Here is a 19,355-nt window from a genome sequence, read left to right on the forward strand (position 1 = left end):
CTACTCATCTTCCACCACGACACTAATTTCACCTTTCTCGAGCATATCATAGAATTCCTTGGTCCTCCTCTGGAGTTTCCAATGATGCATTTTCCAAAGGAAAGAAGCCATGAGGCTAAGACCTATCCCATAGCAAATCTCCTTAATCACACTTGGACCCTGATATGCAGACTGTGCCATGTTATGAGAAGCCATGTCTACCCTGCAAAATCCACAGGATGAACACGGACTAGATGTTAAAATGTTGGAACAATTATATTATTAAGTAATTTTGGGATATAAAGTGATAGTTTATCACGATGTAATATCAAATATATATATATATATATATATATAGTTTATCATGATGTTAGAACAAACCGTCATAAATTTGAACTTTATCTATGCTATCTATACTTTCTATCTACTTATTACACTACTCACCCCACTCATTGAAGAGAGTCTAAGCTCACACATGGACAAAGAATCTATGCCTACATGTTGAATTGAAATGTTAAAATCATGGTTAATTATTCAAATTCAAGCTTTTGGGACCAGTTTATTGTGAGGAAAAAATTATAAAAATATCTCAAAACATCAAATTTATTTGGCTAACAAACAATTCTATTATGACCTGTTTGGATGGAGGGGGAAGGAGGGGGAGTGAAGGGAAATAGAGTAAAATTGGCTAAAAATAAGCTAATTTTATATTAAATCTACTTTACTCCCCCTCCCTCCCCTTCAATCCAAACGGACCATTAGTTTCCTAATTTTCCAATTTGCACCTTCCATCAATTCACATCTTCACGTGCATGTAAACAAAGACTTGCTAGAAACGCAACATATTTTTGTGGTTTTTTCCCCCGATAAAACACGAAACCCTATTAAGGTTTTGAATGTAACATTTAACTCTTGTAGTGTTGGTTTATTTGTAAAACGTTAAAGTTTTGAATGTAACTGAAGTTGATTGTTATATTTAAAATTCATAAGATTCCTGTTTTAGGTTTAGTGAGAAACCACATGTAGGGTTTTGTGTACTTTTCCTTTTTTTTTTTTTTTTTTTTGGAAAATGTTTATTTATTTATTTATTGGTTTTAAATCTTTTACTCTCCACTAAATTAATATCTGCCTTGGATATCCAAGCCACAAACAGCCCTTTGTAGTGATGTGTTTTCATCATAGAAATTATAAACCATATACATTAGACCAGAGGCCATCATGATTGTCAAATAATTTATCTATCTCATCAGTAATCCCCTCCTCTGCATGAAACCCAGTCTTACCATAATTCTGCTTTTACTTAAGAAATCACAATTTCAAATCTCTAAAATAGTTTCTTAGTCTCCCAATTCCAAAAGCAAACAAGCATGCACCCCAAGTTTCAGTGTTCAAAATCAATCAAAGAAACATAACTGATTATTTAAGGGACTACGTACCTCTGATTGTCACTGTAGAGAGCAAGAGAAAGAACCATGAATAGAGTTCAGGAAAATGAGAGAAAATAGGGCGGTAAAATATAAATTCAGTGACGATTACTTTGGACCATTGATTAAAATTTTTAGAGATTTTGGTGCACTAGATTAATAAAATTGGCGGTGGGTAGTGTACAGGTGTAGCAATAAATACAAAAAAATTTTATGGACACATGTTTGAAAAATATATATATATATATATATTTCTTGTGGGAGGGAGTAACCCAAGGGGAGAAGGACATGGTGAATGGGTTGCTCGAGAAGTCAGATGGGCCCTGCTCTTCATTGGTCTGGGCCCAGTCTAGGCGAGGTAGCCAAACACCTGGTACCAAGTAGGGAATGGCTTGCCCTAGGAGCACGCCCTCCTTGAGAAATCGGGGTCCAGCTTTAGAGCCCCTAAGGCAATTGTCAATGAAGGAAGTAAAGCTGAGCAAGTGAAGGTAGGAGATATTATCCTAAAGAAGCACCCATCACCTCCACATTTAATACTCCGTGTCAAACCACCCTACCGCATTAAACGGAGAATGATCCTTGATAAGTATTTGCACAGTTTTCACAGTCTGCTCCACCACTACCAGCAAGGCAGTGATAAAACAAGTATCCAAAGCCAAATTTAAAGGACATCCAAGTGGAGGGACAGGATGTAATTCCTTCTACTATGGGTCCGTTTGGATAGCACTTATTGTTACTGAAAGTTGATAAAAACTTATTGTTGCTGAAAATACGGTAGCAAAATAATTTTTAAATGTGTGAATAGTGTTGTGGGACCCACTTTTAATATTAAATATTGTGTGAACAGTGCATGAACAGTGCACGCACAGTGAATTTTGTCCCCCAAAGTCAAAAAAGCCGGCCAAAAAAAAAAAAAAAAGAGAAAATGCAACAAGTGAAACGCAACGCAACTTTACTAGCTATCCAAACCGGCACTATATATAGAGAGAGGCAAGTCCCCCATGAAAAGGGGCTGAGAAAAAGATACATGAAGAGCTCCTACAAAAAGAAAGAGTGAGAGAAAGTGAATAGTAATTCTTGAATATCTATACTAAAATTCGGACTTCTAGGACGGACCAAGGAAGACTTTTAATATACAAAAATCATCCCCTAGCTTTGGCTTTCAGTGTATCATTTATCTTCATTGTCCTTCCATATAAGCTTGGGCCGATGACTTTGACATCCATCTCTTCCAAATTAGTTGTATTGGCCCACTCAATCAGCCGGCCCATCAACTCTTTGGGTTGGGCCTATTGTTTGGAGATTTTGCTCCTTTTATATATTTATATATATATATATATACCCACACACACACACCCTAGAAAAGTTAGGCTTAGAAAAGATATAAAATATAATATTTTTAGATTTTTTTCTAAGAAAAGATATTTTTATCCTCCTCTAATTTCTACCTTAATAAAAGTCTCAATTTGATTACAATAAAAATTCTTCATCTAATCCTTTTATTATTAATTTTTAGATAACACTACTCTTTTTATTCTTTTCAACTTTTTAAGAGTGCAAATCAAATAAAACAAAGCTTTTATAATAAATAAAAACAAATATAAATGTACAAAGCAGAATGTTTTTTTTTTTTTTAAGATTTAAAAAAAAATAGATTTTTTTTTTGTTCTTATCTTTTCTCCAATAATTTTAAGTAAAATAAAATATTAGTTTGATTACAATTTAAATTCTTCATCTAATCATTTTATTATTAATTTTTTAGATAACACACTATTTTTATTCTTATCCACTTTTGGGCATGTAAATCAAATAAGATTGATTTTTTTCTTTTTTCATTTTTTTGATTTGTACGTACGTTGATATCATTTGAATTACACGGAGAACTTTATATCACAAACAAAACTTCTTCTTTGTTGTTTTAATAATCCGCATAAAGAAAACTTAGATTAGATAAGCAGTTCAATTAATTACTTAAATTCTATAATTTTTAAAAATATTCTAAATAATGCAATTCATAATTTCATATGATATTATTTATTGAAGTATTCTTAATTGATTGTGTAGAATTTATTGAGGTTAATTTGGATTTGAGATCTTTAATTATTATTATTATTATTATTATTATTGCGTATGTTATGTGATTAAGCATGGCGATTTTGAACAAAAGAAGATGATCAGAGAAAAGAACTAACTTTGTTTATTTTTAGCATGGTATTGCACTAAACAAACCAACTATTGTGGGACTAACAATGATGAAAACTATATCTATAGCATTAGAAAAAATAAGAGTAAATTTTATTATATACTTATTTTATATCTAATTAAAAAACAGAAATAAATCCAACGCTCAAATGAGAAAAAATTGATTATATATCTATCTTAAAAAAAAAAAAATTGACATACCAACATACATAAATACTGTTTTTTTTTTTTCCTTTTGTAATCAAACTAAAATGGCCTCCAATACGATGTTGACTACTTTGCATTATACTATTAAGTAAGAAGACCACTTAGCATTCTAACCTGCTCCTAAGTACACTTAATATAATTTCTTCATTTTGACATTTACAACTTATATTTTCAAGGAGATAAAAATTCAACCACATTAAAATTGGATTACAAGAATAATAAAAAATATTTCTCTATATAATAATAACTTATTATTTAGGTAATTAATATTTTTATAATATTTCCTACTTTAATTTTTAAAAATTTATAAATAAATAATAATAAAAAATCGTGTAGCGAGGAGTCACATCTAGTAGCCGAGGTGTGTTGGTTTGTGTTTTCAAACAACTATTTTCAGTTTTTAAACAACATGACATATTTTTATACACTTTTTCACTCACACGTATTTTCACAAATATTTTCAAATAATAATTTTTAATTTTTAAACAATGTATCAAAGGGCACAAATCTCCAAGCCTAAGTAGACAGTAGACCCCTAAAAAAAGGTAGACTGTAGACCGTAGAGGACGTGTTTAATTCGGACAAAAGTAGAACTGTGGTGGACCGGGGCCCTAGTTTTTGCTTGTCGCTAGACTAGGAAGGGCCTAGTGCGCTTTAATTTATAGTCTTATTAAAACATTTTGGGTTTCGGCCCGGTTTGGGTTTCAAAAAAACGAATGGAATATAATTTTTAATTAAATATAAAAAAAAAAAAAAAAAAAAAAAAAAACTTGGAGGTTGGAACCTTCCCTACATGGTCACTTAAATCATTTTTTGTTTATTATAAATCTAATCTAGAGCTTGAACACGTCAAGATGAATTTCAAAAGAAATTGCACATTCACAAGCAGTCTGAAATTCTGTTACAGAAGGATTTTTTTTTTGGTCTCTGTTCGCTGCTCTCTGTGTCATGGTATGCATTTTATTCACAAGGTTGCCAGATGAATTGACATTGATTATAAATCCTGCTTGACCCTAGGTATCTGCATCAGGTAGAGTGATAAAGCTTTTAGAGTATAGGAGCCAACCTGCACCGTCAGATTCAATTCTAAGGTCATGTACATTGCTACGTTAGTGATGAAATATCATTTTAAGGTTTGGAAAAGTACGTACCATCTCCATTTAGAAGCTTATGCAATATGCAATCTAAGAGCTACGCGTTTCCAATGAGCGGAATCAGAGAAATGAAAAGACACTCTTAAACCCAAGAAATGAATCTGCTTCCTTGGTTTCGCTAGCTGTTTCCAATGAGCAGCACGGTCTTTTGAATTCATTTGGAGAACACTGCTGCCTTTTAGATTCTCTTGGAGAGCATTGCGGTTTGCTGCTACTTTTCATGGAGTTCACTGGTTCTGCTAACTGCTCCCTATTCTTTAACATGGAAATATCAAATGATAGCATCTTAATAGATGATGAATCAGCATTGGTGCTTGAAACTCTTGGAGGAAGATTCAGTAACCCATAGGAGCTTCCAAAATATATGTTGTGTTTGACCTCAGTGCTTTCCGAATCTGAAGTTCTTAGGACTTTATCTGGATTCATCTCTTTCAATATTTCAGAGGAAGCACTACTAGAGTCGGCCTGACTGTCAGAGAAATGTTCCTTTGTCCAGAGTAAAGACTCAAAATCCTTGGTCTTTGATTTATTGATTAGAGGGAAATTCTTAGATCTTTTCCGTATATGATCAAATATTGATTCCTCAATTGAAGTTTTCAATTTGCTTTCTTCAGATTCTGGAGGAGGCCCGCCTTTGATCAAGGTATCTAAGCTTCTGGCAGTAATGTGATGACTTGGAGTCATACATTTGTTAGAATTGAGTCCATAGTCTTCTGCCTCTGTGGTTTCTGAAGATGGTTTGACCACACTCTGTCGTGCAATCTTGTTTCTGTCTGTCTCTTCCAGAACTTCTACTTCACTTTGGAGTTCAAGCTGCTTCTCACGAGTGCACTTTCTTCTGAAAATCAAGGTCTCTGATAATGGAGAACAGGCACTACTTGATGCAGCCAAGATAGGAAAGCTTTTGGATTTTTCACGTATGTGATCAAATACTGTTTTTTCAGTGATGATTTTGCAATCATCTTCTTTATCTTCAACATCAGGCTCACCTGCATTGATTTAGGGGTAGAAGTGGTAAGTGAAAGGGACTAAAAATACATTAAACCTTAAAATGTCTTGGATTGTTTTTTGAGCTATACCTTCCCCCATCTCTTCATCTAGGAGGTTGAAAGTGGGCCTAGAACAGAACCAAACCAATTGATCTATCAAAACAAATTTTGAGGTCCCACTAAGGAGATTCAAAAATCAGATGACAAGATACTCACAAGGAATCGTTCTTCCTTTCAGAGTTGACTGATCTGTTATGCTCTTTGGCTGGAGCTCGAGATGTAGGTTCATCATCATCTATGATATATACTTCCTCAGGCAGAGGAAAAGAGCAAGGGTGCTTATTTCTCTTTTTATAATTCATGCTTAAATTGTTCTCTTTCATCAATAAAAGTTTTTGGCGGAGATCAATACCAACTACATGAACGATGATACAAAATGAACTCTTAGTCTGGAATCCAATGCCAGTATAAACAAATGCAAAGAAGTTAGACATATAATGGCTGAGGCCGTACTGTATTCTTCAAAAATAAGATCAGCCTTAATAGTCAGCTTTCCTTGATGAGGATTTGACAGGAGAATTGTTGCACTATAGGGGCTGCAATGAAAACCAACTACCTCAGACTCAAAGACTATGGCACAGAAAAACATGGGTAGTTGATTAAACTTCCAACAGAAATGGGGATGGTAGTTCTGACATAGAGCCAGAAGCCAAGCTGATTTTTCTATAGCTTTTTCTTTCTTCATGTTTACCAACATCAACAAGATTTAGTGTCGTCATAATAATTTTAAATAATTATAGTTTCAATTAACATTACAATAATTTACTAGTTTAGAAGATTCAAAATCCTTAAATTTTTTGTTATTAAAAAAATCTAAGTTCATGTTGAGTATTGCTTTTCTAAGTCTATATCTCAAATCCTGGATCCATGTAAATATGTACTATAATTTCAATAGTTTCATGCATTGTTGATACAGTATAGGAATGCTTCAAAATGTTTCCAAGTCATCAAACAAAGAAGGGAACCAAGGGTTTATCTCTTCATACCTGGAGAACTCTTCCAGTCTGCTGCAACAATAAAGATGGAGTTAAATGATATGTAGATGACTGAGGATCGTATACAGTTCTATGCATAATATCAAGAGATCACAACTGAAAACAACCAAATCTGTACAGGCAAAACCCCTCAATACTATGCTTGCAGTACTATCCTGATATCCCATTGTTGAAGGTAAAGAAAAAAAAAATATCACCTTATTTTCTCATGGAAGATAATCAAGTTCTCCTCTTCTGAACCAACAATCTGCAGAAATGAATTCATCATTAGCACATTTGTGTTGCAATACAATTGATACTTTGTGAATAATTTTGGCACAAATTGCTGTATAAGATTCCAGATACCATACCATATCAGCATAATGTCTTTTTGTTGATTGCACTGATTGTGTTAGCCTAGTCAATGTTACTACCAGCTTGGACTTTCCTTGCCTCTGGCACTCAATTTCCTCAACCTTCATGTCGACTTTTGGAGGTAGTGAATGTAAGGAATCCTTAATATGGTTCCCAAATGGATATTTTCGACCAGTGACTATCTCTATCCTCCTTGGATCGGCTTCAGCTAAAGTCTCAAACGAGTTAATTCCCATTGAATGCAGTGCCTACAAATAGCATTAGGACGATTTTTAACTAAATGAAGACTTTGAAATCATATGTCATAGGATACAATAAAGAAGTCAATAAAGAAAACCTTAGCGGTCACCATTCCAATGCCAGGTAATTGTTTCAGCAAGTATGAACTATCATCCCAGAGTTTTTGATACAAGGATTTCGCTAAGAGTATTGAATTCAAGGCTCCTTTATAATTCTTCTTGTAAATGAAAAACTCTTTCATGCACTTCACAATTCTACTCCCATTTGAGCATATAGAATTCATGTCCTATGGCACAGACACCAAAATTATAATTTCATATATAAATCCTAGGTATATCTAAACACAACATAGTGGTATTGTAAATAAGAGTAAATGAAAACCTGGCTCAGGGATAAATCATGAACTGAAGGATCACCAGTCAAGCAATCATTTGCCAAAACAAATATTTTTTCTTCTCTAGTTTGGATACGCTTTTTCCGTTTCCCCTTATCATCAAGGATGTGAAAGCGAAGTCGGCCATCTTTGTCAGTGTTTATGTCATTTAGAAGTTTCTTCTCATTGCGTCTGAGCTGTATCCCTTCATATTCCAGTAAATAACTATATCACTCCATCAAGTAAATTTTCAAGTACCAGAGGATACATAATCATTACATATATACATACAAGCAATTTCCTCAGCACGGCATATGATATGAAGTGCATCTTCTATAGTGCAGTTTACAGGGGTCTGCATAATGTGTTTCATTGTGTCAAATTTCAAATAGTACTTTGTCATCAGCTTTCCAGGATCTGAAGACAGAGAGAATAAGAAAAGGTTACGAGCTGCAGTTTGCAGCGGTCAGCATATTGATAGTACTTCATACTGTTTGTCATTCATAAAAACTGCAAAATACTGTTTATGTTGATAATGATACCTAGTGACTTCAAGAGGAAACCATCTTCATCAGTCCAGATCATTTGATGTTGGGATAACTCATTAACTTTCTGGACACAAATCTCTGACATAAAAAAAACATCGATAATCAATGGAGAGAGAGGAAAATGATAGTTATACTAGTGAATGATAACAGTACCTCGCATATGCCTCTCTATACGGTCAATTGAAGTCCCTTTTTTAACTGCATAATTCTCAGGGTTCTGCTTATGCATTAAAAGTGTCAACAAAGTAATTAGATGGAAAAGTATCTGATATCCTAAAAGAGATTTGTACAAGTACATGCCTTTTTCATTCTGACATACAAATATGAGCACTTCATCCATTCAATTGCTTTTGTAATATCAGAGACAGTCAGTTGAACTATCTCTGCAGTTAAGTGCTCTGTCACACATGGAAGCAATCTGAAGTGAAAAGACAACAAGAGTCACCTGATTAGAAGATGTGAAGTTTTTCAGAATATTCACAAAAGCCCAGGAGACCAAATCAATTATAAAAATTAATTGATAAACATACTGCGATTCCACCACTTCACATCCATTCAATAGATTCTCATACAAATGTACCTGATATCATGTAAAACCATAAAAGACTAGTTCAGAATGGACAGAAACTTTGATATCAAACAGAACTGATTCAGTTACCACAAAGAAATTAATAACTAATAATTACAAAGCAATCTACTCAAAGACATGTCTGGAAAAGCGAAGGAGAAAGATTTATCTTACTGTTTCTTTTCTTGTCATGATTATAACCATTCCTGTATCATCAAATGGTGGCCGGCCTGCCCTCCCGCACATCTGCAAGCCAAGAAAACTGACTAACTTTTAATGGCATATTACAATTAGCAATAAAAAAGTACATGGAGTGTAAGTTTAGTAAAAACAAAGATGTAGGGGTTGTAAAACTTGATGGTCAACAGATACCAAAGATTGAGTGCCTTTGATATCTAAAATCAATAATTCATAAGAATGGACAGATCAAAGCGGATGTGAATCATACGATAAGAGCAGGGAATGAAGTGGAGAAAGTGCATTAGAAGTATCGTCTAATTATAGAATACCTATTAACTCTCCATTTGTTTTGACATTATAATTTTTTGAAAAAATGATTCCTTTTTTCCAAAAAACGTTTTCTATAAAACTATCTCATTTTCTTGTATTTGGTAGCGACTTTGCAAATAAGCTTGAAAACATGATTCTTTACTCATTTGTTTCACATGATGTGAGATAGAATTCTTTTAAGTAAAATTTTAAAGGAAAACAACCTCTAAAAAATAAGTCCTGAGTTTTCCATTGACCAAATACAGTTTTCTATTTACTCTTTTTTTTTTTTTTATGCTACCAAACTTTTTTTTTTTTTTTTTTTTAATGCTACCAAACATAGGGAAATGCAGAAAACTATCTTCACATAAGATTTTCCATCAAAACAAATGGAAAATAAATAAAAAGAAAAAAATTTATAAGACTATAATAAGACCCATTAAGCTCTATGGTACTAAATGTTGGGCTATTAAGGAGTAACATGTTTAGAAAACCATCTTCACATAAGGTTTTCTATAGAAATAAATGGAGTATAAATTTAAAGAAAAAAATATGTAAGACTACAATATGACTAGTTAAGCTCTATGGTACTAAATGTTGAGCTATTAAGAAGTAACATGTTTATAAAATAAGCATGGATAAAATGAGAATGTTAAAATGAATAAATGGAAACAGAGAAAAGTATAGAATGAAAAAATTCTTCTAAATATAAAAGTGGCTCCTATTAATGAAAAGATGGGCGAGAGTTGCTTGATATGGTTTGGCTGTGTGTAAAAGAGAGAAACTAATGCACCAATAAGAATTAATGGATTATTTCAAGTTGAGTGAATGAAAACACATTGAGGAAGACACAAACTAACATTAGGGGAAGTATTGAAAAAAGACATTCTTGATGTTGTAGTGAAAAAGGACATATTAATAAGGAGGTGACAGAGAGGGTGATTTTGCATTGGATAGAATGAGGGAGAAGAATACACGTGGTTGACCCCGATTAGTTTGCTAAGGATCCATAATAGACCCCACAGTTTAGGAATACTGTTGGCAATAACACCAGTGAATGCAGAAATGCACGTGGTCAGGATGAAAGTTGTATTTAATTTTCTTATTTTCTTCCTTTTTGGGCTAAATACAGTTAATATGAAGACGAAGGCAATATTTATGCCTGTTCACAGCATGTGTCTGCTTATTGAGGATATTGCACCCTTTCTTATGTTATAATTGACAAGAATCCCTATTTGTAGAAACATCTCTTCCGAATAACGTAGTACAACAAGTCTGACCATATATTGACCCTACAGTTTGCACTTGAAAATTAAAAACTTTCTGGTCGTATTGACCAAATAACTTGGATTCACCATTAACATCGTGATTAGTCCATTTGCATAACAGGTTCAGGCTTTATTGTGCATTTTTTTGCAATGCAATTACCAAATTATATTAAGTTCCTCTTAATGCAGCAGCTCCTAAAGCTATATCCATTTAGATGCCTTCTCTTGGTTTCAATTCCTTTCACATATGACATTAATATACAAACAAGCAATAAAACTACTTAAAAGTGTACAATAATTTAGCAGTTATGGTATTTCAATCTCAATTATTATATTTGGACATTTTCTCCAAAACAGACATGCAATCATTTACTGAGAGGCGTTTAACGACCAGTGCCAAACCTGTAATATTGTGGATCGGTCATATTCCATGTAGAGACCTTTTTCCTTGTTGCTGGACAAATACAAGTTTTGACAAATTAAACAAGAAGGTATCTGGAATTTACTGCAAAGCTTACTTTGATTAAATAGTTCAACATACAAGTGCTGCGTTGATTTTATCACCACTGTGTGTGCTGGTAGGTTGATCCCGTGGGCAAGAGTATTTGTAGTGCACAGAATTTGAATATCGCCCTTAAGAAAAAGACCTTCAATGAGATTGCGATCCTTCAAGCAAAGCCCGCCATTGTGATAACCAACTGCAAAAATGAAATTTATTGAATCACAGTGCACTAAAGATCAACTTGAGGAACAATTCAACATCTTGATCATAAGAATAATTCCAAGCTCAAAAGTATTCTATGGGAGAATAAGTTTGCTCTATACCACCAAAAATGATATAAGATTGCATTTGTTTATCACTGCATGATAGTGATGCTTCCCTTAGCCTTTCCTTCTGTTCATTGCTTTTAATGAATGGATTTGAATATCCATAGGTCATTGCTATCTGAGAGAGGCATTGTGCTGCTTCTTGTGCTCCCTTTCTAGTTGAACAAAAAACCAGAGCAGATTTTCTCCTTGAAAATTGCATAAGAATATCTGCAAATCAGTTTTAAGCATCTTTAAAATTCATGATTCCTTTTTACGCAAGTTTTAAAATCAGATGACCATACAGGAAAAATTAAAAAATAATAATAATCTATCAGAAAGTTAGTGTAAATGTGTAATAGTCTCTGCTTACCAAAAATATAGTTTTGAAGGCGCTGGATAATTGAACAAATAAACACTATCAGAAATATGAGAAGTGGTTCATTAAATTATGACTTTGAAATTTCATCTGTCCTAGTCAATAAATATTTTAGAACAGAGAAAAGAAAAACCTTCATTCAACAAAACACTCACCTTCTCAAATAGAAAGTCATTTTTGGCCGGGGTGTAGCCTGCAAGAAAGATGTGAAAACATATCAAAAACAACAAAAACTTTATTTCGGTGACAAATTTATGATCCCGCACCTTTTTTTTTTTATAGGTAAAATAATTTTATTGAAACAAGACTACCTTGTGAAAATAGTCACGAAGTAGCCTAAAGAATTACAAAATGAGAACTATCTACATAGGAATTGAATCTATGAAAGAATGAATAGTGTTACTATCTGTGAGACTTGACACAAAGGACCACTTATAAAGAGAACTACTGAAGGATGCTTGCAATTGTGTTGATGTGCAATCCACATCTTCAAAGGTCCACTGATTTCTTTCCCTCCATATAGTCCACATCAAACAATATAATGGTCATATGCATCATACCATGCTAAGTGATCTTAGGCAAACGTTTGCTGTGCCCCCAAATAGTATATTTCATTCAATAGTAAATTACAAGAATGGTACAGTAATAAACTAGGTGAAGAACTTATTTTGCAATATAAAGTTCAAGTTATATATGCTTACCAAAAACTTTAGTAGTCAACTTGACAGGCCTCATTTCTTCCCCAAACCTGTGAAAGCACGGAAAAGGAAAATTAGATAAACTGGATAGTGACGTTGAATTTATAAATTTTAGTCATCACTAATAGCAACTTACCTTTTAATTCCTTGGACAGGAACCAAAAGCCATTCAGCTGCAGTAGATTAATGCAGTGTTTAAATTGTTTAATGTTTAGCCACTTGTAAGTGTTTGAAGACAATAACATAACATGTAAACATTTTGAGTCTTTAACAGATATCAATATCATCGACTGAAGATTTTACCAAGGTCCTCAACATTTGGAATCGTGGCAGACACAGCAAGGAAGCGGACATGAGCAAGAGGACTTGATCTCAGCTCCGGGTTGCGAGAAAGCATTTTTATTCTGCTAACTATTGCCTCCAAAGTGGCTCCACGTGGATCATTCAATAGGTGAACTTCATCAATAAGTAGAAGTGCTATATCACTGAAAAAGCTCAAGCCACCGTCTTTTATGCGATAACGAGTCACAGCATCAAATTTCTATTTAACAAGAAAAAGAATCCCATTTAGTCATGCTCCTAAGATATCACCTTGAAACAAACCTGAACGAAGGAGGATTGATAAAATACAGTCCATATTATCAGAAACTTGAAATATATAAATCTACACAATTTTCTTTTATAGAGATATACAACTACATACAAGTGGTGACTCAAGACACTGATGTCTCAGGGTGGTGATAGTGCCAAATTATTTTTTGGTAATGATTGTGCATAATTCATATGCAAGCATTATGTATGGATTAAAAGTTTTGTGTGAGCATGTAAGATGGACACGCATACTCACCTCAGGAGTAGTTAGAACGATATCAGCATCTTGAATATTCTTTATGTTGTAAAATTCATTATCACCAGTCAACTCCAGGCAATTTATCCCCCATGATCCAAACTTCTCATTCCAATCACGGAGCTTCTCTTGTACTAAGGCCTTAGATGGGGCTATATAGATCTTCATAGAATATGAAAACAAGGCAGATGAAATTTAACATAAACATCAAGCTTAATATAATGCACTATATCAAAGAGCAGAGTTGGTCTTTTTAATTGCAGTCATCAAATTATAAGTTGGGTATCGGTGCCCATATCATAGTGAAACATACCAGGAACTGGAAACATATTATCAAAGCAAAAGTAAAAAGAATTTCAGTAAAGGTATCTACGATCATATTAGAAGTCCAAATCGATGAAATGCACTTTTTTGAATATTCTAAAGTACTAACAAAAACGTCTACTATTTTGTCTTGGTATAGGAGACTTACTGTTTTGAGGGTTCCCTTTATATGGATGAACCTCCCATCTTCAGAGATGAACTTTGAGAGAAGCCTCAAAATGCAAAGCTCAAAGAGCACCGTTTTACCACTTCCTGTTGGTGCTGAAATAACCATGTTTGCATCGGAATGGAAGCAAACAGGAAAGCATTCACTTTGCAGTGGATTGAAGTACCTTCATGCGTAAGAAACAAAACTAACATAACTACAACATACCCCAAAATGTTTAGTGCAGGAAGCAGGAAGATAATAACATCATTTATAAAGATAATATTTGTGGTATTGGGTTTATGTGGTTTATTATGTATCTATGCGTAATGGCCCAATAGGCTCAATTATATTGTCCCTATATGTACCCTACTAGAGTTCATTGTAATCGACACAATGCTAATATCAAAGATGTAGCTGTCAAGGGGATTTATCCCGTGGACTTATGCCAAACCTCCTAATTCCCATCTTCCTTTTCACTTTCCTTGCTTCCGCTCTCACTAAAATTTTCACAACAATTTTTTCAATTTCATTTTAGTTTCAACAATTATGAGGACCATGAAAGCTACCATTTTCAGTTTCAGATCACACACACTCACAGAGAGATCATTATGTCCACAATGCTGAATATACGCAATTACACAACATTTACAAATGAAAAAAAAAAGGGAAATTTGGCTTGGTGGTTTAACACAAGGATCAAAGAAGTTGATAACATACAAGCTGAAAGAATAGCCTAACTTCAAATTTTACATATCAAACTTTAGAAAAACTCAAAATTTACCTGAATTTAAAAGCTGAACGAAAATGTGCAGGCAAATCTAACACGGACTTCAGTGTGTATGAATCCATGATCCTACATGAATATCAACATATAAATTATCAATCAATATATAAAAGGAAATACGACAATTCAAATGGCAAAAACGGCAGGCAGTTTTCAACATGTATAATACGACATGTCGCATTCCATATTGTGAAACAAAAATGACATGGCGTTCAAGCTTTGATCAGAAAATTTTACAATCACAGTCAGAAACAGATCTCCAAAACACTCAAAATATCTTCACAATTTGATCAAATTAGTAACAAAGTTTTTCAAAATTCACCGAGTTTTTTTTTTTTTTGGTGAAAATTTTCCTAAAAAGTAAAAACACTCAAAATTCTAAATAGTTTGGTCAAACTTGAACAAAATTGTTTCAGAAACCTCCTTCTCCATGCGAATTGGAAACTCTATCCGAAGAGAATTCATGAATTCTCAAAATCTAAGATCCAAGACAAAAATAAAAATCGCAGCAATAGTAAGCCAATCCGAGATCAATCAAAATTAGCTCAGATTCACTGATATTGTGATGAAAATTTGAACTAAGATTGCTGATTATTCAAATTCAGAAACAATCTGATAAGATAGTGCCAAATTATTTTTTGGTAATGATTGTGCATAATTCATATGCAAGCATTATGTATGGATTAAAATTTTTGTGTGAGCATGTAAGATGGACACGCATACTCACCTCAGGAGTAGTTAGAACGATATCAGCATCTTGAATATTCTTTATGTTGTAAAATTCATTATCACCAGTCAACTCCAGGCAATTTATCCCCCATGATCCAAACTTCTCATTCCAATCACGGAGCTTCTCTTGTACTAAGGCCTTAGATGGGGCTATATAGATCTTCATAGAATATGAAAACAAGGCAGATGAAATTTAACATAAACATCAAGCTTAATATAATGCACTATATCAAAGAGCAGAGTTTGTCTTTTTAATTGCAGTCATCAAATTATAAGTTGGGTATCGGTGCCCATATCATAGTGAAACATACCAGGAACTGGAAACATATTATCAATGCAAGAGTAAAAAGAATTTCAGTAAAGGTATCTACGATCATATTAGAAGTCCAAATCGATGAAATGCACTTTTTTGAATATTCTAAAGTACTAACAAAAACGTCTACTATGGTATCTTGGTATAGGAGACTTACTGTTTTAAGGGTTCCCTTTATATGGACGAACATCCCATCTTCAGAGATGAACTTTGAGAGAAGCCTCAAAATGCAAAGCTCAAAGAGCACCGTTTTACCACTTCCTGTTGGTGCTGAAATAACCATGTTTGCATCGGAATGGAAGCAAACAGGAAAGCATTCACTTTGCAGCGAATTGAAGTACCTTCATGCGTAAGAAACAAAACTAACATAACTACAACATACCCCAAAATGTTAAGTGCAGGAAGCGGGAAGATAATAACATTATTTATAAAGATAATATTTGTGGTATTGGGTTTATGTGGTTTATTATGTATCTATGCGTAATGGCCCAATAGGCTCAATTATATTGTCCCTATATATACCCTACTAGAGTTCATTGTAATCGACACAATGCTAATATCAAAGATGTAGCCGTCAAGGGGATTTATCCCGTGGACTTATGCCAAACCACCTAATTCCCATCTTCCTTTTCACTTTCCTTGCTTCCGCTCTCACTAAAATTTTCACAACAATTTTTTCAATTTCATTTTAGTTTCAACAATTATGAGGACCATGAAAGCTACCATTTTCAGTTTCAGATCACACACACTCACAGAGAGATCATTATGTCCACAATGCTGAATATACGCAATTACACAACATTTACAAATGAAAAAAAAAGGGAAATTTGGCTTGGTGGTTTAACACAAGGATCAAAGAAGTTGATAACATACAAGCTGAAAGAATAGCCTAACTTCAAATTTTACATATCAAACTTTAGAAAAACTCAAAATTTACCTGAATTTAAAAGCTGAACGAAAATGTGCAGGCAAATCTAACACGGACTTCAGTGTGTATGAATCCATGATCCTACATGAATATCAACATATAAATTATCAATCAATATATAAAAGGAAATACGACAATTCAATTGGCAAAAACGGCAGGCAGTTTTCAACATGTATAATACGACATGTCGCATTCCATATTGTGAAACAAAAATGACATGGCGTTCAAGCTTTGATCAGAAAATTTTACAATCACAGTCAGAAACAGATCTCCAAAACACTCAAAACATCTTCACAATTTGATCAAATTAGTAACAAAGTTTTTCAAAATTCGCCGAGTTTTTTTTTTTTTTTGGTGAAAATTTTCCTAAAAAGCAAAAACACTCAAAATTCTAAATAGTTTGGTCAAACTTGAACAAAATTGTTTCAGAAACCTCCTTCTCCATGCGAATTGGAAACTCTATCCGAAGAGAATTCATGAATTCTCAAAATCTAAGATCCAAGCCAAAAATAAAAATCGCAGCAATAGTAAGCCAATCCGAGATCAATCAAAATTAGCTCAGATTCACTGATATTGTGATGAAAATTTGAACTAAGATTGCTGATTATTCAAATTCAGAAACAATCTGATATAATTAATTTCGCATCACTATGTGCCTGTGTGTGTGTGTGTGTGAGAGAGAGAGAGAGAGAGAGAGAGACCTGAGAGAGCGAGGAGTGAAAGCTGGCTCAAAATAGAGAGAGTATTGGAGAGAAAATGGTACAGAGAAAAATGAAATGGAGTGGTATATATATAGCGGAAGGGGGAGGGTTTTTTTTTTTGGCGGGAAAAGAGATGCGGAAATACCGGTTTACGCGATGAACCGTGTGAAACGGATAGTTGTGGTGGGGCCGAGTGGAAGTAAGTGGAATATTCTTCTGTACCCTTCAACTTACTTGGAATTATAGATCTTACCCTAGAGTTAAGTGAATTTCAATGTTAAAACATGTTGGCAATTTTTTTTCTTTTTGGGGTAAATACATTTTAAACTCATAGTTAACTGTCCCTATCAAATTAAACCTCACTTTTTATTTAATAAATTTTATGTATTGACATTTAAGGTCCGTTTGCGAACAGCTAATTTAGATTTTGCTAAAAATAATAAAATAATAGAAAAAGCTAAAAGAAAATAAAAAGTAAAGAGAAGATTACATGAGACCCATGAAACCTGCAAATAGTAATTATGTTCAAAAAAGAAAACCAACTTAATTGTAAAATAATGCAAGTGAGCACACAAGCGCTAACAAATACTGGTTTGCTCTTGAAACAATAGCACATGCGCCCACAAATAATCAACTATGTCATTTGGGCAATACGAAATAAGTTGAATAAGCTAAAAGCTAGCTTTTTAGTTGTTCCCAAATGCATCCTTAATTAAGATGAATGAGTGCATTTGAACCCTAGTCAAGCCTCTATCAAGGTTGGTAAAACTTGATCAAGAGTGAGATTTAGATGTGAAATAGCTAAATTCACGGATTTGATGTCAAGACAAACGAAATGGGCACATTTTGACCTCAGTTAACATTTCATCCAACTTGAGTAAAATTAGTTGAACTTAGATAATTTTGATTAATCCTATTATTGGGATCAAAAATTGACACAAATTGATGATTTTCTATGCAATGATTGGATTCATTCCTTTCGATTTAAGTGCCCCCAAGTATTGGTTTAGAGAAGAGAAAAACTCTTTTCAAGGGTATTCGGGATGTGTAGAAAAATTTAGAAAAATTAGAGGATGATCAAAATGGGATGATAATAGTCAACGCTATCAGAGAGAGGCCTATGGCTATGGGTTACTAGGTTTATTAAACAGCCAATATTCCGTTTTCCACTTCTTAATTGCATTTATTTATTTAGGTAATGTTCCGTTTGATTGTTACTATTTATTTGTTATTAGTCATGAATTATGGTCCACTGAAGTTAGAAGGGTTGTTTGTTGAACCTATTGGCAGAAAAATTGGAATTAAACATCTTCCATTTCATAAACCCTCCAAATTTTGGTTAACACAGAAAAATAGTACCGGGTGTTATATGTTGATAGATTTTACTACCAAGGCTAACTGATCAAACTTGGTTCCATGAATTTGCTGATCAAATTTATGGTTTCCTATAGCTGTTGATGTCTTGCAGATGTACATTGTAATTTAAATGCAAGCTAGGTAGATGAACTTGAGGATGAGGCGGATTCCATGCTTTTCTTTTTCTTTTTTTGTCATATTTTGTTGAAGAAGTCATTCTATCTTATGTTAAGCATTCATAATTTTATGGACAAATGAGTGCATGAAGAGTTGAAGACAGTGGGATTGCTTCTTCAAATAAGGAATTTATGCTGGATTTGCTTGCTATAATCAACCTGCAAATACCACTTAAAAAAACCAAATCAATGCTCCAAACATACGCATTACTTACAAAGAAAGTTAAGTTTGAGAATAGTTTATCAACATCTACTAATTAGCTATACACAACCTATAAGTACAGGATGCACAGTTAAAAGAAATTATTATGAACT

The 19,355-nt window shown here is 33.6% G+C and overlaps 2 protein-coding genes across 2 annotated transcripts; both read right to left on the minus strand.

Moving 5' to 3' along the window:
- Positions 1-195, minus strand: LOC111990588 (putative cytochrome c oxidase subunit 5C-4). Its single transcript, XM_024022376.1, has one exon. The coding sequence runs from the start codon at positions 193-195 to the stop codon at positions 1-3; it is 195 nt and encodes a 64-aa protein (XP_023878144.1).
- A 4,421-nt stretch (positions 196-4,616) lies between these two features.
- LOC136064027 (DExH-box ATP-dependent RNA helicase DExH17) lies at positions 4,617-17,564 on the minus strand. Its single transcript, XM_065765163.1, has 28 exons — positions 17,509-17,564; positions 16,817-16,888; positions 16,037-16,220; positions 15,565-15,726; positions 13,038-13,275; positions 12,871-12,907; positions 12,738-12,784; positions 12,192-12,229; positions 12,031-12,052; positions 11,676-11,888; positions 11,392-11,548; positions 11,253-11,304; positions 9,268-9,339; positions 9,056-9,105; positions 8,826-8,943; positions 8,679-8,742; positions 8,520-8,603; positions 8,269-8,394; positions 7,986-8,182; positions 7,702-7,890; positions 7,361-7,612; positions 7,208-7,257; positions 7,002-7,019; positions 6,469-6,551; positions 6,172-6,370; positions 6,046-6,083; positions 4,964-5,955; positions 4,617-4,878 (listed from the first exon to the last, which is right to left on the minus strand). Exons 2-27 carry the CDS (start codon positions 16,882-16,884, stop codon positions 5,027-5,029), a joined length of 3,687 nt encoding a protein of 1,228 aa, XP_065621235.1. The 5' UTR covers positions 16,885-16,888; positions 17,509-17,564; the 3' UTR covers positions 4,617-4,878; positions 4,964-5,026.
- Between the last annotated feature and the right edge of the window lie 1,791 nt (positions 17,565-19,355).

Source organism: Quercus suber, unplaced genomic scaffold, assembly GCF_002906115.3.
Source record: "Quercus suber isolate HL8 unplaced genomic scaffold, Cork oak 2.0 scaffold_611, whole genome shotgun sequence".
Lineage (NCBI taxonomy): Eukaryota > Viridiplantae > Streptophyta > Magnoliopsida > Fagales > Fagaceae > Quercus > Quercus suber.